The sequence below is a fragment of the Lithobates pipiens genome, unplaced genomic scaffold, assembly GCF_037356315.1.
Source record: "Lithobates pipiens isolate NorthernLeopardFrog02 unplaced genomic scaffold, aLitPip1_a1.2 Scaffold_16, whole genome shotgun sequence".
NCBI classification, from domain to species: Eukaryota; Metazoa; Chordata; class Amphibia; order Anura; family Ranidae; genus Lithobates; species Lithobates pipiens.
In genome coordinates, this window is record NW_027507748.1 from 379,255,206 (window position 1) to 379,281,443 (window position 26,238).

The window sequence follows — 26,238 nt, forward strand, 5'->3', positions numbered from 1 at the left end:
AGTTAGTATTTTTATTTTTAATAAGTTTGCAAAGAATTCAAACTTCTTTCACGTTGTCATTATGGGTTATTGTTTGTAGAATTTTGAGGAAAATAATGAATATCCATTTTGGAATAAGGCTGTAACATAACAAAGCGTGAAAAAAGTGAATAACTGTGAATACTTTCCGGATGCAGTGTAAGTAAATGTCTATTGAGCAACACATTGGGTATCCCTATGGTATGTATGCCAGAGGTAGAAGAATAATCTTATGGCCATCTTTTAGGTAAAACTCAGATGTAATAAGCTGTAAATGTTTTTACGTATCGCCAATATACAATTTTGGGTATATTCGTTTTCTAAGCACGCGGTTTTGAGGCTATATTTATTTGGTACAGTATTTATTAATAGCTCAACACATTCACATATATTTAATGTACAATTTTGTGATTACATTGTGTTTTGTGTGCACTAAAAAAAATGTGTGTATTTTTACTGAAAATATATATTTTATGAACATGACTGTAATTTTCCACTCCCTGTTTTTATCTTTTATTTTTATCCTACCACCCGTGTTCTCTTTGATATGAAGTCCTACCCCAGAAACAGTAAAAAAAAAGTCAGAGAGGACACAGGGGAGGGTAATAGCAGGCATCTTTTAGTGTTTGCTCTTAGGCATTACTTTTACAAATATGTAACAGGCTAATTTTAAAGTAGTTGCAGCCAGTTATTTACTGTAGAGAAAGTAAATGATTAATGAATGCCATAGTCTATGTTATACCTGTTTTTTGAGTTCTGTTTCTTTGCTTTTCCTTTCACAGAATTGCCACTTGCTTCCTTCCTTTCTATGAAAAGTGAAAACAGTTTAAAATATGGACTCTCTTCTCAGAATGTAAATTCACAGATATCAAATCCTACAGTCAGTGAGAAGGGTTCCCTTCACTGCCTCTTTGATGGGGAAACTCCGGTAAGGAAATGTGAAATGTCTCTGTTGCAGACTGATAAAACATTATAATCATCCAATGATAATGATTAGATATGCAGATGTGTTATTTCCACATTTTGTAGTAATATTAATGCTAGATCTATTGCAATTACATTTATTACAATAAAACGTTTGCAGTGCAACTTGCATGATGCCTGTGTAAACATGAAGAAAAGGAAGCTGCCTGGTCACTTGGTTTATTAAGTTTTATACCTTGGCATCGCTGATGACACCATTACCCTCACTGTCAACAATATGCCTCCTGTTTCCACAGAGAGCTGCATTTATTGGATGCGAGTGGGTTGTGCACATTCCAGTATTAGTTAAACCTTGGAGCCTTAATGTTGTGTTCTAGAAATAAGTGGCTTAGATTACAGTTTTTTCTTATCTAGAAGTATGATGTTTGCCCTTTTGATTACATCATTTTTGAGGTTTATTTCAATTGTAGAAAATAAGAAACCGTTTTCTGACAATTGTTTAAGCTTTCCATAACTTTTTAACCACAGCTGTCTTTCACCTATCATTTCAGTTTTTTTTCACATATCTAAGTGAGCAGATGAATTAAACCAGGGTGGAAGTCCATTGAAAGCACAGTAGGGCCAGTTGAAATGGTCTTATTGGTTTCTACCCTTGTTTGGTCAATTTGTTACTAGAAAGCAATTGAAACTGCTGGTGGCAGATTGAGTGTATGGGTTAAATCAGTGGTCTCCAAACTGTGGGCCCAGGGGCTAGATGTGGCCCTTTGCTAGGTTTTATCCAGCCCTTAGGGCACTATTTAATTCACCAATACCAACAGTGGGGCATAATTCCCCCAATGACAAAAATTAAGGGACACAATCCCTCCCAATGAAACTAACAATGGGGCACAATTCCACCAAATGACACCAATGATGGAGCGCAATTCCTCCCAGTGACATTAATGATGGGGCACAATTCCTCCCACTGACACCAATGTTTGGGCACTCTTCCTCTCAATGACACCAATGATGGGACACAATTACTCTTAATGACACCAAAGATGGGGCACTGTTCCTCCACTGACACTAAAGATGAGGCACTGTTTTTTCCCACTGACATCAGGACCTTTTTTTTACGCAATGGCCACAATCCGGTCCCCCCAAAATGTTTAAAGCACTGTAAACTGGCCCTGGGTTTAGAAAGTTTGGAGACCCCTGGTTTAAATTCATGCAGCCATGTATGTATCCAAAATTTACTGGAAAAATTCCTAAATTGCCACATATATGGCTATCATTATCTTTCTGGCTATGAGGGCTGCTCTGAGCATTGAAAATTGCATTGTACTGTATTAGAATGTGTTTGTAGGATTTTTTTTTTAGTAATTTTGATTAAAGATTTGCAAACTGGAGAGCACGTGTGCGGACGGCCGGAGCTGATGCTCCGCACACTCCTGGCAAATACAGCCAGAATTAGCGGCCCTGCACCTCACCCACATCGCATAATCGCCCAATCCTCATGTGGTGAGGATCGGGTCTCTTCTGGATGTCCCACCGGTCGTTTGTAAAGCCCCAGGGTGGCTCCCGCTACTCATTTTGTGTGGTGGGCAAGGAAAACAAGATGGTGACCGGCTGCAGCACACACGTGTCGCCGGCTACAAGAGAGGAGAAACCGCTTCCACAGAGGAACACTCCTAAGCCTCCTGGCCCTGGAAGCCACAGGACGGGCTCCTCCATAACCTCTCCAGTTAAAGGTGAGCCCATAAAAGAACACTGCCCACCATCCAGCCCTGCAAAGTCTCCTTCACAAATCACAGCTCTATCACCTGGCCAGGACTCACATACCTCCTCAGTTTTAGATAGGGAGATGACAGACATCTTATGCAGCCAAGAGCTTGGTCCTGACAGCCCTGCAGACCCCCCTGCTACCCCATCAGCCCAGCCACAATATTCTGGGGACCCAATACTTTTGGCCTGCTTTGCGGATTTGCTACAAACGGAGCTGGCAAAAGCTACTAACAAATTAGCCTTGTACATAAAACAAGATTTCCAGGAGTTGGGGAACTGACTAGAGAGCATTGAATCAAAGGTGGATAACACTGTTCACTCACAGAGTATCCCAAAACTCGACTATGATAACTGACCTGCAAAACCACCTTGAGGAGGCCTATTCAAAAATTGATGACCTCGAAAACTGCACTAGGCGCTATAACTTTTGTTTCAGAGGCATTCTGGAAACTGTAAAAGATATCACTTCCATCACTTATTCACAAATGCAAGCTGCAGTACCTGAAATTGAGGAAATCCATATGGAAATAGATTGTATTCATAGGACCCTGGTACCTCCAAAACCTGATTGCCCCCCAGGGATGTTATAGTGAAACCACATTTTTTCAGAATCAAAGAAGTAGTGATGCACCACACTAGAGAGCATCCAGTTCTGTAAATAGATGGCCTTAAAATTAAAGTGTGTTCAGATATCTCCCAAGCCACCATCCAAAAGCGATCATTCAAGCATTTAACGTTAATTCAATGAAATATTGGCTAAGATAGAACTAAATGTGAAAATGTGGCTGACAAAACAGCAACTAATAAACTCCGCGCCACTCAAATAAAAAAAAATATATAGACTAATACTCAGTGGATCAAATAAACTAAGTGAAACACTAGTAGCTGCTCCCTAAAAAACAAGAAAAAAACTTGTCGTGCTGAAAATATAATAATAAAAGGGGCGCTGAACAAATATAAATATCAATCACAAATGTGAAAATTGATAATCATAAAACATCTAAAGTAATGAACAACCTATCACCAAAAATGGTAAAAAACAAATAATTACAAACAAATAGATGATATAAGCAATAATAGATAAAGTCCCAATTAAATACTAGAACCGAAAAAATATATAAATGTAAATCCAAAGTCCAAAACAGTGATTCTTTCAGTGAAAAACTCCTTCTAAATCCATATGCCAGAAAGCGGCTGGAATCTTCTACAAGGTAGTGACACGTCCCTTCACCAAAAACTTATGGACATAGAAAACACCCCAACTGTGAAGATAAAGTTGTCTTCTTACCAGATGCTGTTGACTACTTTATTTAAAAAGATAGTCAAATAGGCTTATGCAGGTGAATTCCCTGCTCACATGGAAAAAGGTGGACCTCGTATGGACAGAAGCTTCTCCTCATAGACTCAGACAGGTCATAAAAAAAGGGCAAACAAAATCCATAGCGTGACACCGTTTAATAATAAAAATAAATTAAAATACATAAGGCCAAATGGCTGCTTACATATGCCGGTGCCCGACCTGGCACTGGGGCTGCTCGCTTAAAACAATTGTTTCGTAATGGATGCGTAGTTCCTCGTTGTGTAGGGCGTGCGTTCCACCAAGAAACAACCGACAACCAAAGACGACCGGAACTATGCGTGTACGAACGTGACTGGGTACCGCCTCGACGTACGTTTCGTTTGACACGCTTCCTGATGAACGCACGCCCCAACACTGAAAGAATCACTGTTTTGGACTTTGGATTTACATTTATATTTTTTTTCGGTTCTAGTATTTAATTGGGACTTTATCTATTATTGCTTATATCATCTATTTGTTTGTAATTATTAGTTTTTTACCATTTTTGGTGATAGGTTGTTCATTACTTTAGATGTTTTATGATTATCAATTTTCACATTTGTGATTGATATTTATATTTGTTCAGCACCCCTTTTATTATTATATTTATAGATAGAACTACCCCTTCAAACTCCAGTTCAACTTTAACAGCAAGCCTTTTTCCTTTTCTACATTCGCTGAAGGTGAAACTATTTTACTGAATTTGGGCTTCATCTCTCAGCCCCTCATCCCGGAATTGGCCCAGATCCAGCGGCCCTCCTCCTCCGCTCTACCCTCTCTGGTCACTTTCGCAGACTAAGTCAGTTTTTTCCTATCGTACATCCTTAGGATTTGTTGCATATCAGCAGATGATCCTCTCGTTTGGGGCGGCGGCTTCTCAGTGGTCCAGTTATAGGTTATTAGCCGCTGCAAAACCGAACATATGACTAATGCCTAACAGTCCTAACCAAGTTGTGTGTTTTTTGTTTTGTTGCTGTTAACATATCTTGTTTTTAGGTTGTGCACTTTAACTCTAACTCTCATATCGCTACACCGGTTTTTTGTTTTTTCTCTATGTTACTCTACAAGTTTGCCTGGACAGTGCTATTGGGCTTTAAGTCCTTTATATGTGACTCCACTTCTGGGAGGAGTCTATGCACTCTCCTTATTGGAAGGACTCTTCTCATTACCAGGTTTTGGTGAAGAGCTTTGGCTCTGAGACACTTAACCATTTGTTGGTTTATGTGTACGTTTTTCTGCATTTCTGTGCTACATTACTTGGAGCTGGGGGTTTCCTGGCCCGATCATCATCTTATTCTTCTTTCTTTTCTTCTTTATCTCAGCTTTAACCTCTTTTATTGTTCCTTTCTGAGGGTCCACCCGGAGATTCCCTTGGTTCCTCTGGATTCGGAATTTCGCAGACTGGTGGGTGAGTTTATATATCAATAATTGTACCGACTGTTTCTTATGCCCAGCGTAACAACTACTTCCCAAAAGATCCGCCTGCTCTCCCATAGCATTCAAGGTTTCGGGTCACCCACAAATTTGCACAGTTGCTTTATCATTATGATCTAATAGATGCCTGGAAGTAAACTAACTACACCTCCAGAGATTATTGACATTATTCAAGAGCACATGGCCACTACTCTCGTACAGACCACGTGTTTCTCCTCTCGGGAATATTGCCAAAATTAAATTCCGCTAAAATACTATCTACTTCCTGGTTGGACCACGATCCGGTAATGATTCAGTTTTCAGATATGCCCAAAAGGATAGCAAAGACACACTGGCATCTAAATAAATCGCTCCTAAGTGATGAATCTTACTGCCTTGAGATTTCTAATCATTTAATAACTTACTTTGATATTAATGTATCAGAGGACACCTCCCCTGCAATTAACTAGCCTGCACACAAGGCTTCTATCTGGGTTTTTTTATTCAGTTGTCTTCCAGACTCAAAAAGGCTTGCGGTAAGTTGATATCTGCCAAAACCAAAGAATACGAACTCTAGCTACACAGCATAAACACTTGGGTCCCCCAATCTATTCACTAAACTGGAACAATCCCGTTTAGAACTCAACATTTGCCTCACCACGAGAGCCGAGAAACAAATACGTTGTATGAATCATAGGTTCTTTACCTGCCGTGATTGCCTGGGTTCCTTGCTAGCACACAAGCTTACGCCTAGACACTAACACTTGTCGCTCCCTAAAATTTGACTTTTGGGAGGCCATCTCTCTCAAGACCCCCAATAGATTCTTCAGGAGATTCACAATTTTTATACTGAATTATATAGGCATCCCCAGGATGCTGCGCCTCCATCCTTCAGGGAAATTTTGGGGAATCTCCCCCTCCCATCAATTTCGGAAGCTCATAGGGACCTTATGGACCAGTCTTTTGCATGTGAGGAGATCTGTAATACTATCAAAACATTATCACTTCATAAATCTCCTGGCCCTGATGGCCTTCCCAACTCTTGCTACAAAAAATTCTCAGAAAAGCTGGCTCCACACAAGGCTCTTTACCTCAGTTTACTGCGGGATGGAGGTGCAGTCCGTTTGGATGAAAATAAAGCCTATATTAGTGTTATTCCTAAACCTAAACAGGGACCCTCTTGATGTTCGTAATTACAGCCCAATTTCACTGATAAATTGCGACTTATGAAACTTTTGGCCTCTCGCCTTAATACCTTTTTAGCACAATATATCGATAAAGATCAGTCGGGATTTAAAGCAGGGCGCCAGAGGCTAGATCAAATTCGTAGATCTATAACCCTGATCTCAGCTGTATGCTCCAATTGGCATGCTCCACTCACCTGAGAACGTTTGCTCCTTTCATTAGACCTCAATAAGGCTTTTGATAGTTTAAACTGGATTTACATTTTTGTTACTCTAGAGACTCTAGGTTTCAGCTCTACATTTCTTCCCTTACTGAAGACGTTGTATAGCTCCCCAGTAGCCCAAGCCACCATTAGAGGTCATAAATCTTCATTATTCCCTATTAAACGGGTCTGCCCACTCTCCTCTTTGCATTGGCAATAGAACCACTGGCTATGGCATGTCGTTCTTAACCTAACATTCAAGGTATTCAATGTGGACAACAGGAACATAAATGTGCTTTATTTGTGGATGATGTCCTTATGTAAATTATTAACCCTCAAGTGGCTCCACCTAATTTGCTATCTTTGTTGGACCATTTCTCACAACTCTCTGGCCTGTCTCTCAATTCTCAAAAAACAATGGTATTTAATGTTTCACTATCCCCTGCTATAGTACAGACCCTTCGGAATACTTATAGTTTTAAGTGGTCACACCACTCCCTTCCATACTTAGGGGTTCAGTTGACATCTTCTATTGAAAATATCTATAAGGTGAATTACCCCCTCCCATTATTTAAAAAACTTAGGGAGGACCTTCGTTCTTGGTGCGGACTATTCCCTTTCATGGTTCGGCAGAATCAACTCAATCAAAATGATGTTCCTACACAGACTCCTTTTACTACTTTAGAACTTTACTGGTGGCAATCCCAAGGGGAGATTTACGTCTACAGTCTTAAGTCCTGCACTTCGTGTGGGGTAACGAGGCCTTGGATGCAAAAACGAACGCTTTATACCCCAAAATCTGGGGGGGGGGCTTAATCTACAGGCATATTTCATATTTCCAAGCAGCCCAGATTGCCCAATTAGCCTACACTACCGCTAAAGGTTCTGTCCCCCTTTGGATCTCTATTGAGGCACTTTCTTGCCATCCATTTGCCATAGGATCATTAATGTGGCTTCCTAGCCATTTAAGCCTATATTATGTCCCTCCCTATCACATTCTTTAGCAGTTAGGGACAGAACACGTCATGGCAGCCCCTCATAAACCACTAGCTTCCATTTTTTGTAACCCAGAGTTTCCACCTGGCTTGGTACCAAGATTATTTCAATGGTGGCTTAATATGGGGTTGTTAAGAATTGGTGACTTTCTTAATGGAGATCAAATATACACTTTGCAACATTTTAAGGCTACATTGCAAATGCCTCCTAGTGAAATAATCAGATACAATCAAATCGCATCCTTTGCAAGATCTAAACTTAACCTTCTGGGACCCCTTATACTCACAACCTTTTGAGCTATCTTGCCAAGCCAAGGGCTGCCAGAGGGGGCATGTATTTGCAGTATACGCCTCTCACTGAGCCGGACTCAAAACTTGCCTATATGAATTAATGGGAAAGGGACCTGAACCTTACCTTTCATCTGACTGAGTTCCAGGATATCGCTTATAATTTATCTAAAGTTTCCATCAATACGACTCTAATAGAGGCTAATAATAAAACACTCCTGCATTGGTTCTAACTCGGGTAGCCAAAATGCATACTTCTGAATTGTTTCCGATGGTGTGGCCAGTTGTGGATGATGCAGTATATTTGGTGGCAATGCCCCCTGGTGACTAGGTTCTAGATTAAAATATTTAATTGAATAAACTCGGTGACGGGGTGAACATTTGCAGATCTCCAGAAGCAGCTCATTTTTACAAACTGCCTAATGAAGTGCCCAGAAAATCAGTGAGATTGATTACTTATATATTGCTGGCAGTGAGAATTGCAATTGCTAGGCATTGGAAACAGTCGGTTATTCCTCCTGATTACGTTAAAAGTAAACTCAATTGGATCATGATTAGTGATAAACTCACTCATATACTTTAATAATTCCAAGAAATTTGATAAGACATGGTACCTGTGGCTCAATTATATCTCAACTCCCTAATGAACTCCGGGAAGACCCTCTCCGCCTTTTTCTTCTTCCTCTCCTTCCTTTTCCTCATTTCCCTCCTTTTCTGGTATCTACAAGTATGGTACAGTTTGCTTATGGGGCCTCACATAGTAGTGAGTCCTACAATAATGTCAGGGATCACTGCTGTGATTTCTCCAGGGCTCCTTACCCATTATTTTCTTCCCCCTTCCCCTTTTCCCTATACCATGCCCTTGTTCCTGCTCTCCATCATCCATCATACATAGAAAATTGTGGGTAGCCTCTACAAACAATATTAATAGATAATCATAATCAAACAAGGGTTGTACCATCATCCAAGTGGTTTCCCAGATATGTGTCTCTTTGTGGCGACTCGGCAGGCTCCCTGGCGGGATGGGCCCCCTTTACGGGGATGGCCCATCCTTCAACTTGCACACGTTCCAGCTTGGGCTCCGCCCATTGGCCACTGGGCATGTGCGCGAGCGATACTCTCACGCATGCGCTCTGCGGGACCCTTGACCCCGTGACACCACACGCCGGCTACAGCCGGCGTTAGTGAAACGTCACAGGGTTGGGGACAACAAGTAGCAGGGTTATCCATAGGCTGGATCTTGGACCAAGAAGAAGCTCTTCTGCCTAAATTAAACTGTAAGTTCCTTACCCTTGTGTCTTAAATCATAGGCTCTTTGTGGCCATTGCAGATCCCTCTCTATTTGAGGGATATTACAGTGGACTTACATATTTAATTATTTATCATGGGCACTTTTTCTCCCTTTTTATAAGGCATTTGGGTGAGAGTACTGTGTCTGTGCCTCTGGTATCCCCTTTCAGTCTGATTTCTCCTCCCAGGATCCTTTATTCATTGTAATTTGAAAACTAGGTATACATCATACATAATTTTTCAGCCGTTCAATTTGACTCACTATCAGCCCACTTTTCTGGCTTAAATACCTTTTCCCTTTATTTCCTCTTTTTCCTCTGTTCTACTCCTCCTTTTCTTTCCCCCTGTCTCTTCTCTTTTCTCATCTTCCACCCCCCCCCTTCCCTTTCCCCTTTTCCCTGTTCTTTCCTTTCCTCTTTCATCTTCTCCCTTTTCTTCTTTTCCTTTTTTCTTTACTTTCCTCCCTTTTTTTTCTCCTTTCCTCCCCTTTTTTCTTTCCCTCCCTTTCTTTAACACCCCCCCTTTTTTTTCCTTCTTGTTCCTTTCCCTTTTCTTTTTTTCCCTTTTTCCTACCTCCCCCTCGGCTCCCCCCCCTTCTTTCTGCACACATCTGTGTTGCACACGTTTGTCATTGGTTTTCAATATGAATTCAGTCTTAAGTTCCACGGTTTTTATCCTCACAAGTTACCCACGTGTTCAATCACCATCCTTTTTTGCACTTGGCAACCTCCCACTTTTCAGTACCACTTAAGTCCCATTTACCTTTTCATGCATTTTGTTCTAGTTCATGGTTTACCCATTCCAAGCACTTTATTTCACCCAGACCCCAGCCTTTTGAATTGTTAGTCTCTCCCAGTCGCGGCGGGAGACTCCTCTTACTGGTGAAGCCCTGTGCTTTGTGTATAATGGGATTCGGGTAAGCAGTCCTGCACCTGCCCCCTTGTAACATTTGTATATTGCTGAATTGAATTGATATACTTTTCTAAATCTTGCCTTGCTGTATGTGATTAATTACATTGTCATTGATCATGTGCCGATTAAATTGCAGATGTTTTCCTGATGAAGTGGCCCAGTCTGCGAAAAATGCTGTCCATGACCAAGTCACCTATGTTTTAAATTTACCATCTACATCTTCTGTCATGTGTCATTATGTATCGATAAACTTTTCTACTATTTTATACGATTGTCCATACTACTCAGGATTATGTTTTTGTTTTTTTTGACAATTTTGACAATTTTTTGACGATGATTGTTTTGTCTTGTTTTTTGATGATGAGGACATTCAACCCTCAGAGGTTAACCTGAGATTATTAATTTAAAACATGCTTCTTTGATGTAATGTTGGATGATAATTATCTTTTGTGGTCATACCTTTCATGTTTTTGGATTACTATGTTGACAACCTGAGAATTGGCTTTGTTCCAATAATACGTCTCTGTTCCTACCTTTCTTTTCCAATAAAAATATTGAAATATAAAGTTTTACAAACCAATTCTGATGCATGTTTGAATCTCACAAAAAGTGAGAGCTTCATGTATGCAGGTTGATTTTCAGCCCTGGAAGAATTTACCCCCTCCTTTTTGCAATTCGGCACTGCGTCACTTTAACTGACAATTGTGCGGTCATGCAACGTGGCTCCCAAACAAAATTGACGTCCTTTTTTTCCCACAAGTAGAGCTTTCTTTTGGTGGTATTTGATCACTTCTGCGGTTTTTATTTTTTGCGCTATAAACAAAAAAAGAGCAACAATTTTGAAGAAAACGCATTCTTTTTTTTCCCTTTTGCGATAATAAATATTCACCAAAAATATATGAACATTTTTTTTTCCCTCAGTTTAGGCCAATACGTATTCTTCTACATATTTGTGGTAAAAAAAATCTCAAATAGCATTTACAAAATAGGGCATAGTTTTATGGGATTTTTATTTATATATATATATATATATATATATATATATATATATATATATATATATATATATATATATATATATATTTATTTTTTTGAATGGTGGCGATCTGCAATTTTTATCGTGACTGCAACATTATGGCGGACACATCGGACATTTTTGACACATTTTTGGGACCATTGTCATTTATATAGAAATCAGTGCTATACAAATGCACTTATTCCTGTGTAAATGACACTGGCAGTGAAGGGGTTAACCACTAGGTGGCAGAGTAGGGGTTAAGTGTGTCTTTAGGTCGTGTTACTAACTGTGGGGGGCTTGGCTGTATTTTACAGATCACTGATCTCTGCTCCAATCGCAGGGAGCAGAGATCAGTGTCACTGTTGCTAGAACAGGGAGATGCTTGTTTACTTTAGCATCTCCCCGTTCTTCTCCATGAGGCGATCGTGGGTATCCCTGCGGCAATAGAGTCCGGACTCACGGCGCTTCCGCATCACCAGTGGCGTGCGCACGCGCACCCCCGCCGCCTCTTAAAGTGCAATGTACAGGTACGTGATTCTGCCTGTATGTGCCCTTCTGCCGACGTATATCGGCGTGAGGCGGTCAGGAAGCGGTTAACCACTTCAGCTCCTGAAGGTTTTACCCCCTTCCTGACAGTCCATTTTTTGCGGCACTGCATTATTTTAACTAACAATTGCACGGTTGTGTGACACTGTACCCAAATAAAATCAATGTCCCTTTTTTCCCCACAAATAGAGCTTTCTTTTGGTGATATTTGATCACCTCTGTGGTTTTTATTTTTTCTCTATGAATAAAAAAAGCCCGACAATTTTGAAAAAACAAAACAATACTTTCTACTATAAAACATTTCCAATAAAACAATGTAAGAAATCTAATTTCTCATAAATTTAGGCCAATATGTATTCTGCTACATATTTTTGGTAAAAAAATTCCCAATAATCGTATATTGATTGGTTTGCGCAAAAGTTATAGCGTCTACAAAATAGGGAATTGAATTAGGGACTTTTTGTTTTTTAAATATTTTTTACTAGTAATAGCGGCGATCAGCGATTTTTAGCGGGACTGCGACATTACCGCGGACAAATATGACACCAAGTGACACTTTTTGAGGACCAGTGACACCAACAGAGTGATCAGTGCTAAAAAAAATGCACTGACACTGTATATAAAAAAAACACTGGCAGGGAAGGGGTTAATATCACTGGCAATCAAAGGGTTAAATGTGTTCCCTGTGTGTGCTTTCTAACTGTAGGGGGAGAGCTTTGACCAAAGAAAAACAGAGATCCATGTTTCTTAGCATAAACATGAGATCTCCATTTTCCTTTCTGGCGGAACAGTGGCCTGCCTTGTTTACATAGGCAGACTGCCGTTCTCCCTCTCTGCGAACCATCGGTGAGCTTCCAGCTGCCATCGAGGCCACCAGATCCACTGATTGGCTCCCGCTTTGTCATCGCTGGGCTCCCCACACATGCCCGAGAGCCGAAGACGGGAATCCTGTACAGGTATGTGATTTTGCACTAAAGGGCCACACTGCCGCAGTAAATGTACGTGGGGTGGTCCTTAAGCAGTTTACTTCAATACCGGACTCTTTTACCCCCTCCCTGCCCAGGCTAATTTTCAGCTTTCAGCACTGTCACAATTTAAATAACAATTGCGCAGCCATGCAACACTGTACCCATATGAAATCTTTATAATTTTTTTCACACCAATAGAGCTTTCTTTTGGTGGTATTTAATCACCATTGGGTTTTTTATTTTTTTTCTAAATAAACATAGAAAGGCTGAAAATTTTGAAAACAAACAAGTTTTTCTTCGTTTCTGTTATAAAATGTTACAAAATGTCAAAATAACCAGAATCAGTCCGCAAACTATGGTATACAGTGCCTTGAAAAAGTATTTATTCCCCTTAAAATTTTTCACATTTTGTCATATTACAACTAAAAACGTAAATGTATTTTATTGGGATTTTAGCACAAAGTGGCACATAATTGTGAAGTGGAAGGAAAATGATAAATGTCAATACTTTGTAGAACCACCTTTCACTGCAATTACAGCTGCAAGTCTTTTTGGGGATGTCTCTACCAGCTTTGCACATCTAGAGAGGGACATTTTTGCCCATCCTTCTTTGCAAAAAGCTCAAGCTCTGTCAGATTGGATGGAGAACGTCTATGAACAGCAATTTTCAAGTCTTGCCACAGTTTCTCAAGTGGATTCAGGTCTGGACTTTGGGCCATTCTAACACATGAATATGCTTTGATCTAAACCATTTCATTGTAGCTCTGGCTGTATGTTTAGGGTAGTTGTCCTGCTGGAAGGTGAACCTCCGCCCCAGTCTCAAGTCTTTGGCAGACCCCAACAGATTTTCTTCTAAGATTGCCCTGTATTTGGCTCCATCCATGTTCCTATCATCTCTGACCAGCTTCCCTGTCCCTGCTGAAGAAAAGCACCCCCACAATATGATGCTGCCACCACCATGTTGGTGATGTGCAGTGTTTGTTTTCCACCACACATACCGTTGTGCTTTTAGGCCAAAAAGTTCAGTTTTAGTCTCATCTGACCAGAGCACCTTCTTCCACATGTTTGCTGTGCACCCCACATGGCTTCTCGCAAACTGAAAACAGGACTTATTTCTTTCTTTCAGCAATGGCTTTCTTCTTTCCACTCTTCCTTAAAGGCCAGATTTGTGGAGAACACAACTAATAGTTGCCCTGTGAACAAATTCTCCCACCTGAGCTGTGGATCTCTGCAGCTCCTCCAGAATTACCATGGGCCTCTTGGCTGCTTCTCTGATTAATGCTCTCCTTGCCCGGCCTGTAAGTTTAGGTGGATGGTCATGTCTTGGTAGGTTTGTAGTTGTGCCATACTTTATCCTTGACCTGTCTGGTGTGTTTCTTGGCCTTCATGATGCTGTTTGTTTAATTATATTCTCTAACAAACCTCTGAGGGCTTCACAGAATAGCTGCATTCCTACTCAGATTAAATTACACACAGGTGGACTCTATTTACTAATTCGGTGATTTGTGAAGGCAATTAATTCCACTAGATTTTAGTTAGGGGTATCAGAGTAAAGCCCCATACACACTATCAGATTTCTGCTGATTTTTTTTTTTCTGCTGATTTTTTTCCTTCAGATTTACCAAAACCATATAATATGAGGTCAAACCTTAGGAGTGTCAATGTGTATGCAATCAGACAGGCCCTACACTACATGGTTTTGGTAAATCTGAAGACAAAAATCAGCAGAAAATCTGATCGTGTGTATGGGGCTTAAAGGGGGCTCAATACAAATGCACGCCACACTTTTCAGATATTTATATGGAAAAATTTTGGAAACCATTTATCATTTTTCTTCCACTTCACAATTATGTGCCACTTTGTTCATCTATCACATAAAATCCCAATAAAATACATTTACGTTTTTGGTTGTAACATGACAAAATGTGTACAATTTCAAGGGGTATGAAAGTGCTAGAACAGTACAAATATCCTCCAAATGACCCCTTTTTGAAATGTAGACAGTGCAAAGTATTTAGTAAGAGGTATGGAGCGTTTTTTGATTTTTGGAAAATTAAGAAAGTAAAAAAAAAAAGTTTTTTCCACTTTTTTTATTTATTACATACTGCCACCATTCCAGTACAGAATCATCATATACAGTGGTGTGAAAAAGTGTTTGCCCCCTTCCTCATTTCCTGTTCCTTTGCATGTTTGTCACACTTAAGTGTTTCGGAACATCAAACCAATTTAAACAATAGTCAAGGACAACACAAGTAGACACAAAATGCAATTAGTAAATGAAGGTGTTTATTATTAAAGGTGAAAAAAAATCCAAACCATCATGGCCCTGTGTGAAAAAGTGATTGCCCCCTAAACCTAATAACTGGTTGGGCCACCCTTAGCAGCAACAACTGCAACCAAGCGTTTGCGATAACGTGCAATGAGGCTTTTACAGCGTCCTGGAGGAATTTTGGCCCACTCATCTGTGCAGAATTATCCTAATTCAGTTACATTAGAGGGTTTTCGAGCATGAACGGCCTTTTTAAGGTCATACCACAACATCTCAATAGGATTCAGGTCAGGACTTTGCCTAGGCCACTCCAAAGTCTTCATTTTGTTTTTCTTCAGCCATTCGGTGGTGGACTTGCTGGTGTGTTTAGGATCATTGTCCTGCTGCAGAACCCAAGTTCGTTTCAGCTTGAGTACACGAACAGATGGTCGGACATTCTCCTTCAGGATCTCTTGGTAGACAGCAGAATTCATAGTTCCTTTTATCACGGCAAGTCTTCCAGGTCCTGAAGCAGCAAAACAGCCCCAGACCATCACACTACCACCACCATATTTTACTGTTGGTATAATGTTCTTTTTTATGAAATGCAGTGTTCCTTCTATGCCAGATATACTTGGACACACACCTTCCAAAGAGTTCCACTTTTGTCTCATCGGTCCACAGAATGTTGTCCCAAAAGTCTTGGGGATCATCAAGATGTGTTGTGGAGAAATTGAGACGAGCTTTGATGTTCTTTTTGCTCAGCAGTGGTTTTCTCCTTGGAACTCTGCCATGCAGGCCATTTTTGCCCAGTCTTTTCCTGATGGTGGAGGCATGAACACTGACCTTAACTGAGGCAAGTGAGGCCTGCAGTTCCTTGGACGTTGTTGTGGGGTCTTTTGTGACCTCTTGGATGAGTCGTCGCTGCACTCTTGGGGTAATTTTGGGCGGCCGGCCACTCCTGGGAAGGTTCACCACTGTTCCATGTCTTCGCCATTTGTGGATAATGGCTCTCACTGTGGTTCGCTGGATTCCCAAAGCGTTGGAAATGGCTTTATAACCCTTTCCAGACTGATAGATCTCAATTACTTTCTTTCTCAATTGTTCCTGAATTTCTTTGGGTCTCGGCATGATGTGCGGCTTTTAAGGATCTTCTGGTGGACCTTACTGTGTCAAGCAGCTCCTATTTAAGTGATGCCTTGATTGTGAACAGGTGTGGCAATAATCAGGCCTGGGTGTGGCTAGAGAAATTGAACTCAGGTGTGGACAACCACAGTTATAGTATGTTTTAACAAGGGGGGCAATCACTTTTTCACACAGGGCCATGATGGTTTGGATTTTTTTTCACCTTTAATAAGAAACACCTTCATTTACAAATTGCATTTTGTGTTTACTTGTGTTGTCCTTGACTATTGTTTAAATTGGTTTGATGTTCCGAAACACTTAAGTGTGACAAACATGCAAAGGAACAGGAAATGAGGAAGGGGGCAAACACTTTTTCACACCACTGTAACTGGTGTGTCGAGAGCAGGGACACTGACAACTTTTTTTTTTTATAATAAACTGTGACCAGAGCAATACAGTGTTCACTACTCAGGGGAGGTGATCATGATTTTTTTTTTTTATACACTATGATTGCTTATAGTGGTGAATTTTGCTGTGTGTGAATTATTAAGATTGGCTACATCTAATTACATGGTACAGATGGGCTGTGATTCGCCCTGTCTGTACCATGTGATCACTGTGGCCAAGCATAGCTATCAAAACAATTGTACACAATGAATGGCATGAATCAAAGCTATTTACAGTTGTGCTCATAAGTTTGTGTGGAAGTTATAGAGGCTACAAACTATGGTATATACAATTGTGCTTATAAGTTTACATACCATGGCAGAATTTATCATTTCTCGGCCATTTTTCAGATAATACAAACGATAACACAAAAACTTTTGTTTCACTCATGGTTGTTAGTGTTTGGCTGAAGCCATTTATTATCATTCAACTGTGTTTACTCTTTTTAAATCATAATGACAACAGAAACAACCTAAATGACCTTGATCAAAAGTATACATACCCCAGTTCTTAATACCGTGTATTGCCCCCTTTCACATCAATGACAGCTTGAAGTCTGTTGTGGTATTTGTGGATGAGGCTCTTTATTTTCTCAGATGGTAAAGCTGTCCATTCCTCTTGGCAAAAGACCTCCAGTTCCTGTAAATTCTTGGGCTGTCTTGAACTGCACGTTTGAGATCTCCCCAGCGTGGCTCAATGATATGGAGATCAGGAGACTGAGATGGCCACTCCCGAACCTTCACTTTATTCTGCTGTAGCCAATGACAAGTCAACTTGGCCTTGTGTTTTGGATCATTGTCATGTTGGAATGTCCAAGTATGTCCCATGCGCTGCTTCCTGGCTGATGAATGCAAATGTTCCTTCAGTATTTTTTGATAACATACTGCATTCATCTGTGCTGTTTGGTGTATTGTAAGAGCCTGTATTTCATCTGAAGTTATTTGTGGGTTTTTCTTTGCATCCCGAACAATTTTTCTGGCAGTTGTGGCTGAAATTTTAGTTGGTCTACTTGACCGTGGTTTGGTTTCAACAGAACTACTCATTTTCCATTTCTTGATTATAGTTTGAACACTGCTGATTAGCATTCTCAATTCCTTGAATATCTTTTTTTATATCCCTTTTCTGTTTTATACAGTTCAACTACCTTTTCCCACAGATCCTTTGACAATTCTTTTGCTTTCCCAATGGCTCAGAATCTAGAAACGTCAGTGCAGCACTGGATGAAAGCTACACGGGTCTGTCAGGAGTCCAGAAACTCACTGACCTTTTAATACACACACACACACACACACACACACACACACACACACACACACACACACACACACACACACACACACACACACACACACACACACACACACACACACACACACACACACACAGTAGTTACAAGCAAACAGATCACAGGTGATGATGGCTACCTTTTAATAGCCATTTGAACCTCTTTGTGTCAACTTGTGTGCATGTTATCAGGCCAAAATCACCAGGGTATGTAAACTTTTGATCAGGGTCATTTGGGTAGTTTCTGTTGTCATTATGATTTAAAAAGAGTAAACACAGATGATTGATAATAAATGGATTAAGCCAAACACTAACCATGAGTGAAAGAAAAGTTTTTGTGTTCTCATTCATATTCTCTGAAAAATGGCCAAGAAATCATAAATACTGCTGGGGTATGTAAACTTATGAGCACAACTATATTGTTTACAATTGTCACATGATCTGCTGCAATTGGTTACAGCAATCACTTAGTAACATCAGTGGACTGATAAAGTGATCTGTCATCCTCTGTGATCGGTGCACATATCGGGCAACAAATCGCGCTGGAGCACAGCCTGTTGGGCCCTCGCGAGGTGCACTGTGGGGAGGATGTCATATGACATCCACCCAGAACAATAACCTTTGCGGGAAACAGTTAATGGTTTAATTCATATTAAAAGCACAACACATTTTCTTGAAAGCAGTGCAGCAGAGAAAGAATAGTGGTAACAAAAAGTAAGAAAAAATCATTACCAATATTTGTCTGTTGAATAAGCATTTTTATTCAGGTACCTAAGGTAAGGTAAAATATTGAATGCGGTCAAATACTTTACGTTTTTAGTCAATTCATCCTAATTGGTATATATGACAAAAAATTATCTTTTTTTCTTTTGATGACTGTATGCTGTATGTGAAAGCAATACATGGGAAGCCTAGCTACTGGCTTATTTCTGTTATGTATACCATCTTTGTTTGGATGCATTGATCAAAGTAAAGCCTTGTACACACAATCGCATTGTTGGCCAACAAAACCATGGACTTTTGTCCGAAGGGTGTTGACTCAAACTTGTCTTGCATACACACAGTCACACAATTGTTGGCCAACAAATACGTACTTAGTGACGTACTACATTGTTTTTTCAGCTCTTTAGCACCACCCTTTTAGTCCAAAGGGTTCAATATTGAGTTGGCTGATCCTTGCAGCTATAACAGCTTCATCTCTTCTGGGAAGGCTGTCCACAAGGTTTAGGAGTGTGTCTATGGGAATGTCTGACAATTATTCCAATAGCACATTTGTGAGGTCAGGCACTGATGTTGGACGAGAAGGCCTGGCTCGCAGTCTCCGTTTTAATTTATCTCAGAGGTGTTCTACCGGGTAGAGGTCAGGACTCTGTGCAGACCAATCAAGTTCCTCCACCCCAAACTCACTCATCCATGTCTTTATGGACTTTGCTTTGTGCACTGGTGTACAGTTATGTTAGAACAGGAAGGGGCCATCTCCAAACTGTTCCCACAAAGTTGGGAGCATGAAATTGCCCAAAGTGTCTTGGTATGCTGACGTCTTAGGGCTCTGTTCACATCTTTTTTTTGGGGCATTTTTCTGCTGTAAGCCTCATCTCTAAAAACACCCAACAAGACAAACAAGACAAATCCTATTAATTTCAATGACCCCTTTTCGCATCTGAGTGTTTTGTCATCTGAAGCAAAACTCCTGAAGCTCAAAAAAGTACAGGAGCTTATTTTTTGGCAGATTACAGGCATTTTCTGTTTTTTACATTGTTAACCTTTTGACCTTTATAAAATTGTTAACCTTTTGACCTTTATAAAATTGCGACAAAAACCATGCGACTTTCTGCATGAAAACAAAGCCTCCCTCTCTCTCTTCCTTTCTCTTTTCTGGGTTTTTTTTTTTTTTTTTTCACATACCTGGATTATTAATGTTTATATTATTTTTTATTTAATATTTTGTGTATTATGTGTTTTTTCATGCATATGTCTATACGTGTATAAATGTATGCACGTGTGTACATGCGTGTGTGTACAACATGTGCTTATTGTCACTACAAGGTGTGTGAAAATTAGTGGCATACACATGGATCGCCCTGTATGTATTGAAGCTGATTATCTTTTTAGGATAATTGCCTGTGGTCAATTAAGACAATCAATGGGTGGAGCCTGTGATCTTTAGAGCTACTATTTATTCCAACGTTTTATGTCTGTAATGGGGTTATGACTAAGGCCTTATAGGCGGAAACGCGTCAACTGACTTAATCTGCATTTTTTTTCCACTGTGGCTATTCAATAAAATGAAGAAATTTTAAGAGCAACAACTGGCGTGCAGATCATTTTTTCTACATTACTATACTCAGTCAGTGACTGTGGATTGAGCACCTGGGAGCTCTGCTATCTATATGTTGTATGGGTAGTAGCACTGGCTGTCATGGTTATGCAATAGAGTTTGTCTGCTTACCTGTCTCCATGTGTTCATCTCTAGAGACCAGCCAACCCTCACCTGACTGCTTCTGTAATCCATCCTCTGGCATGGCTCCACCCTAGCTCCTATCAGAAATCTCTATATTACCCTGTGCAGGCCAACCCTGCTGATCAATCTTTGTGTGTTTGGCTTCCTTTTACCTGTTGTGTGCTCTTCTGTTGTTCTGTTACCGACTTTGGCGTGTCCTTGACTATCCCTGTTTGCCTGTGACCCTGACCTTTTGCTGTGTCCCTGACTATTCCAATCTGCTTGTGGCCCCCGACCTTGGCTTTATCCCTCACTATCCCTATCCTCCTGTTGCCTACTGTGGGTGTGAGCTGGGGGACCCTGGGGGTCACGACCTGGAGCCAGTTCCAGCCAAGTCCATCCTCACCACTAGAGGCTCTGGTGAACACCTGCTGGCTCTTAGACTCCGCGCCCCATGGAATCTTACGCTCTAACCCCGGTGGGATCCGTCTTGGTGTTCTGGGGGCCCTGCCTTCCTTATCACCTTGACTCCCGTCTGCAGCAGTCAGCCGTAGGGTCCACAACCTTGCGGTGCACTCCTGATCCCTACGGTGTGCATCTGTCACCTGGCCTCAAGGTGACCTGACACTGACTTTTCTGTTTATACTGAAAACAAAACGCCTAGGCTTAAACAGAGCCTAAGAGTTCCCTTCAATGGAACCGAGGGGCCAAGCCCAACCCCTGAAAAACAACCCCACACCATAATCCCCCTCCACCAGAATTATTTGTTTTCAGAATTTGTTTTGTATATTAGACTTTTTCTAATTAAATTTTAAAATGAATTTAAATTCTAAATTGAAATTGAAAAGGAAATATATTGCAATTAATACAGTAGGGCACAAAAGTGAAATAATATGATAATTCCTACTTAGGCTGCTTCGTAGAATATAATAGAAAAAAATATAATATAAAGGCATAGAATAGAAAATATTCTATTATATTTTGTTCTTTTCTATTCTGTTATTTTGTATTATTTTCTATTGCTTTATTTTCCATTATATTCTATTTTATTTAAACTCTTTTGTATTCTTTTATTTCTATTCTATTCTGTTTTAGCTTATTCCATTCTAGTCTGTTTTATTCTATAATATACTTTTATTTTCTATTCTGCTTCATTATAATATTATATTCTACTATTAGTTTTTATTCTATTCTGTTATATTCTATCTTTTAATTTTATATTCTGTTTATTTGACTGTTCTATTTTTCTTTATAACAAAATGTTATACTTGCCTGCTCTGTGGAATGGTTTTGGACAGAGTGCGGCCCCAAACCTCCTTCTGGTGTTCCCTACTGGCGGTCTTGGCTCCTCCTCTGCTCCGAGTGCTCACATAGCAAACCGCTTGTTATAGGCTTTGACTGACAGTAGCAGGAACCAATGGCTCCCACTGCTGTAGATTATCCTGTAAGAATAGAGAGAGGAGCTGCTGCAGACAGGCATAGCGCTGGATCAAGATCAGGCTCAGGAAAGTCTTGGGGGGGGGGGGGAGCTTTGGAACGTTTTCTACTTTAATGCATATAACGCCTTAAAGAGGAAGTAAACCCTGATGAGTTTACTTCCTCTTTCATTCCCTGCAAAGGCAAAGCATAATGGACTACTATGCATCGCATAGTAGCCCATTATGTGTCACTTACCTGACACAGGAGCCAGCGAAGTTGCCGCTGTCCCCTGTAGTCCGCCGCATCCATCTTGTTGGTGGGGTCTTGCAGCTCCGCCTCTGTCATTCGGCGAAGCCGCGATGACGTCACTCCCGCGCATGCGCACGGGAGCCGACACGCGTGGCAGCTCCGTCGCTGAGAATGCCGCGCTCAGTGCGCCTGCGCGCCGCTGTCTACGGCGCATGCGCCGTAGACAGCGGTGCCCGTTTTCGGGCAAATATCTCCTAAACCATATAGGTTTAGGAGATATTTCTTGGACCTACAGGTAAGCCTTAATCTAGGCTTACCTGTAGGTCAAAGTGGTTTGTAAGGGTTTACAACCACTTTAAGATAGCAAAAATATTTTGCAACTAGGGACAGAGGTGTAAGCTCTGTCTTTGAAAGTCTTGTCTAGGCCATTCCATAATGATACTGAGAAGGATAAGGATGTTTGATAAGATTGGTGCGAATGGATTTGTAGTGTGGCAGGCCATAGCTTCTAAAGAGATCAAGTATGAACTGTGTAGTCTAGGGAAGATTTCAGATATTTGTGTAAGCTGAGCAGTCTGCTGGTATGACTGCTGGTATTTAATGAGATTAAAGACTTCCTGCCCCCCAGACAGTCTAGACATGTACAAAGTTTTCCTTATGATTTTTGTATACTCTCTTACCACAGATGGATTGCTTCATTTTGGGCTCAAATTTTCAGAGATCAATCCCAAGAATTTTAAGATTGTAATAGGTGATTTTGGCAACAGTGTCATCTTCAGTTAATTCTACCTAGCCAAGATAATGGGTTTTCTACAGAAAAGAAAGAAGCCACGCTCCTGTTCAAAATGCTTGTAGGGATATTGAATGAATTCCTGGTACATGGACAGTCCACCTGGGCTTTGGCTTTTGCTGACGTGTTTCACTCAGTTAAGCTCATACAGAACAAAAGCCAAGATGGACTGATGATGTACTTGGAATTTATTACAATAATGTAATATAAGTACATGAATATTTAACAGGAGTGCGGCTTTTTTCTTTTTTGTATAATATTTTTGTTTGGCGATTCGGAGATTGACTTTTGTTTTCACAGCATAAAGGGTAGATTGACCAACTGTCCATATCCTCAAGAAGTATTTTAACAAGGGAGGTTATTTAGCTTGATAAAGATCTAAGATAGAGGAGTCCGGCTTTATCCCTAGGTACAATGGAAATAAAAAGTCTACACACCCCTGTTAAAATGTCAGGTTTCTGTGAGATGAGACCAAGATAAATCAAGTCAGAACTATTACCACCTACAGTATAATGTGACCTATAAACTGTACAACTCAGTTGAAAAACAAACTGAAATCTTAAGTGGAGGGAAGTAAAAATAAAAAAAATTGTTACATAAGTGTGCACACCCTTAAACAAATACTTTGTTGAAGCACCTTTCGATTTTATTACAGCACTCAGCCTTTTATGATATGAGTCTATCAGCATGGCACATGTTGACTTGACAATATTTGTCCACTCTTCTTTGCAAAAACACACCAAATCTGTCAGTTTGGCATGGGCTGTGCACAGCCCTCTTCAGATGACCCCACAGATTTTCAATCTAATTAAGGTCTGGGCTCTGGCTGGGCCATTCCAAAACTTTAATCTTCTTCTGGTGAAGCCATTCTTTTGTTGATTTGGATATGCGCATTGAGTCATTATTATGAATAATGAAGTTCCTCTTCATGTTCAGCTTTCTAGCAGAAGCCTGAAGATTTTGTGCCAATACTGACTGGTATATGGGATTGTTCATAATTCCCTCTACCTTGACTAAGGCCCATGTTCCAGCTGAAGAAAAACAACCACAAAGCATGATACTGCCACCTCCATGCTTCACTGTGGGTATGGTGTTCTTTTGGTGATGTGCAGTGTTGTTTTTGCACCAAACATAACTTTTGGAATTATGGCCAAAAAGTTCAACATTGGTTTCATCAGACCATAACACATTTTCCCACATGCTTTTGGGAGACTTCAGATGTATTTTTGCAAAATGTAGCTAGGCTTGGATGTTTTTCTTCGTAAGAAAAGGCTTCTGTCTTGCCACACTAACCCATAGCCCAAATATATAAGAATACGGTAGATTGTTGACACATGTACTACACAGCCAGTACTTGCCAGATATTCCTGCAGCTCCTTTAATTTTGCTGTAGGCCTCTTGGCAGCCTCCCTGACCAGTTTTCTTCTTGACTTTTCATCAATTTTGGAGGGATATCCAGTTCTTGGTAATGTCATTGTTTTGCCATATTTTCTCCACTTGATCACGACTGTCCTCACTGTGTTCCATGGTATAGCTAATGCCTTAAGCCCCGTACACACGAGCGGACTTTTCAACATCCAAAGTCTGACGGAATGATTCCGGGAAACTATTCGATCGTGTGTGGGCTGCAACGGACTTTTGATTCGCAAAAGTCTGACAGACTTTAGAAATGGAACATGCTTCAAATTTTTCCACCAGAACTCTGTAGGACCCAGTTCCTACCAAAAAATTCGCTCGTGTGTATGCTATTCCGATGGACTAAAACCGACGCTAGGGCAGCTATTGGCTACTGGCTATGAACTTCCTTATTCGAGTCCAGTCGTACGTCATCACGTTCGAATCCGTCGGAGTTTGGTGTGATTGTGTGTGGCCAAGTCCGCTCATTCGGAAAGTCCGTCAGAACTCTGTCAGAACTCCGGCAGAACTCCTTCGAAAGTCTGTCGGACATAAGTCTGGTCGTGTGTACGCGGCATTAGAAATTCTTTTGTACCCTTCTCCTGACTGATACCTTTTAACAGTGAGATCCCTCTGATGCTTTGTAAGCTCTCTGCGGACCATGGCTTTAGCTGCAGGATGCAACTAAGAAAATGTCAGGAAAGACCTATTATTACAGCTGAACTTTATTTGGAGTTAATCAGAGGCACATTAAATGATGGCATGTGTGTACTGACTCCTATTTAACATGAGTTTGAATGTGATTGCTCAATCCTGGAAGCAGCTACATCCCCAGTTATAAGAGGGTGTGCACACTTATGCACTTATGCAACCATGTTGTTTTAATTTTTTATTTTCACTCCCCCCCCCCCAAAGATTTCAGTTTGTTTTTCGAATGAGATGTACAGTTTAGAGGTCACATTAAAGGTGGAAAAAGTTCTGAAATTAATTATCTTTGTTTCGTTGTTTTACATCACAGAAACCTGACATTTTCACAGGGGTGTGTAGACTTTTTATATCTACTGTAGGTTTGCGAATTAAGCATCTACAATTTTCACTTAAATGTATTCGCCTTTGATCTTTCACCTTACTTTTCTTAATCTAATATATTTTTTTAAAGTCAGATGTCAAGACTCCCGTGACTTCACCCAAAAAGTCTTCTACTTCATCATCTCCTCAGTATGGACATGGGAAGATACAAAGCAGTTCTGATCACCACGGTGGAGGTGAGATAAAGTTATAGACTGTTTGAGAACAGTGTTGTAGTTTTGAAAGGATGTAGAAGCAAATCCTGTAATATTTTTTTTCTGCTATAATTTTTTATATAAAAACAAGATATATAAAATACAAGGTTCCTTTGATTGGTATGGATGGAAATTATGACATCATCCTTTTGCCTCTTGACTCCAGCCAATCAGAGGAAGCCTTGCATTTGTTGATAGGAAAACAAGGATTCTAAATGGTAGAGAAGCAATCAGACCAACCCGGTTTAGTTTTGGCAGCACTATGGGCAACCTTCTGTCTTTGGTTGTGAACAAGCAAGCTATCGCTTCTGAAACGTCTAGCATTGCCTGCATCTGTCTGACCCTTTTGACAATTAAGATGACATTGAGATAATTTGGAGTTCCAGTGTGCGACCAATTCCTTGTTTTATTCAACTTCCTGTCTGTTCCTGGCACCATGGTGCCACCTTGGCCTAAACAATTATTTAAAATCTATTTCCAACCCTTAGCAAAATCTACCCAAAACATCATGCCTTATTTAAAAAAAAAAAAAAATGTACCTTGTTTCTGGAGCAAGAAACAGCTTTTGTTACCTCCTGTGACATCACCGGGCTTATAAGATTCTTCTAAGGGCAGCTGCTGAGCTATTGTACTGAATATGTTTATTTTATTTTGCCCAGACATAGACTTTACAGAAGCCCATAGATGAGGCATTTT

The 26,238-nt window shown here is 40.4% G+C and overlaps 1 protein-coding gene across 3 annotated transcripts in view; it reads left to right on the top strand.

Moving 5' to 3' along the window:
- The window catches only part of REPS2 (RALBP1 associated Eps domain containing 2), a 224,437-nt gene that overhangs the window by 29,738 nt on the left and 168,461 nt on the right, over positions 1–26,238 (top strand). For all 3 annotated transcript variants that reach the window (XM_077482206.1, XM_077482205.1, XM_077482204.1), the window contains exons 3-4: positions 801–946; positions 25,419–25,524. In XM_077482206.1, the coding sequence (XP_077338332.1) occupies positions 801–946; positions 25,419–25,524 (252 nt within the window). The remainder of the gene's footprint in view (positions 1–800; positions 947–25,418; positions 25,525–26,238) is intronic.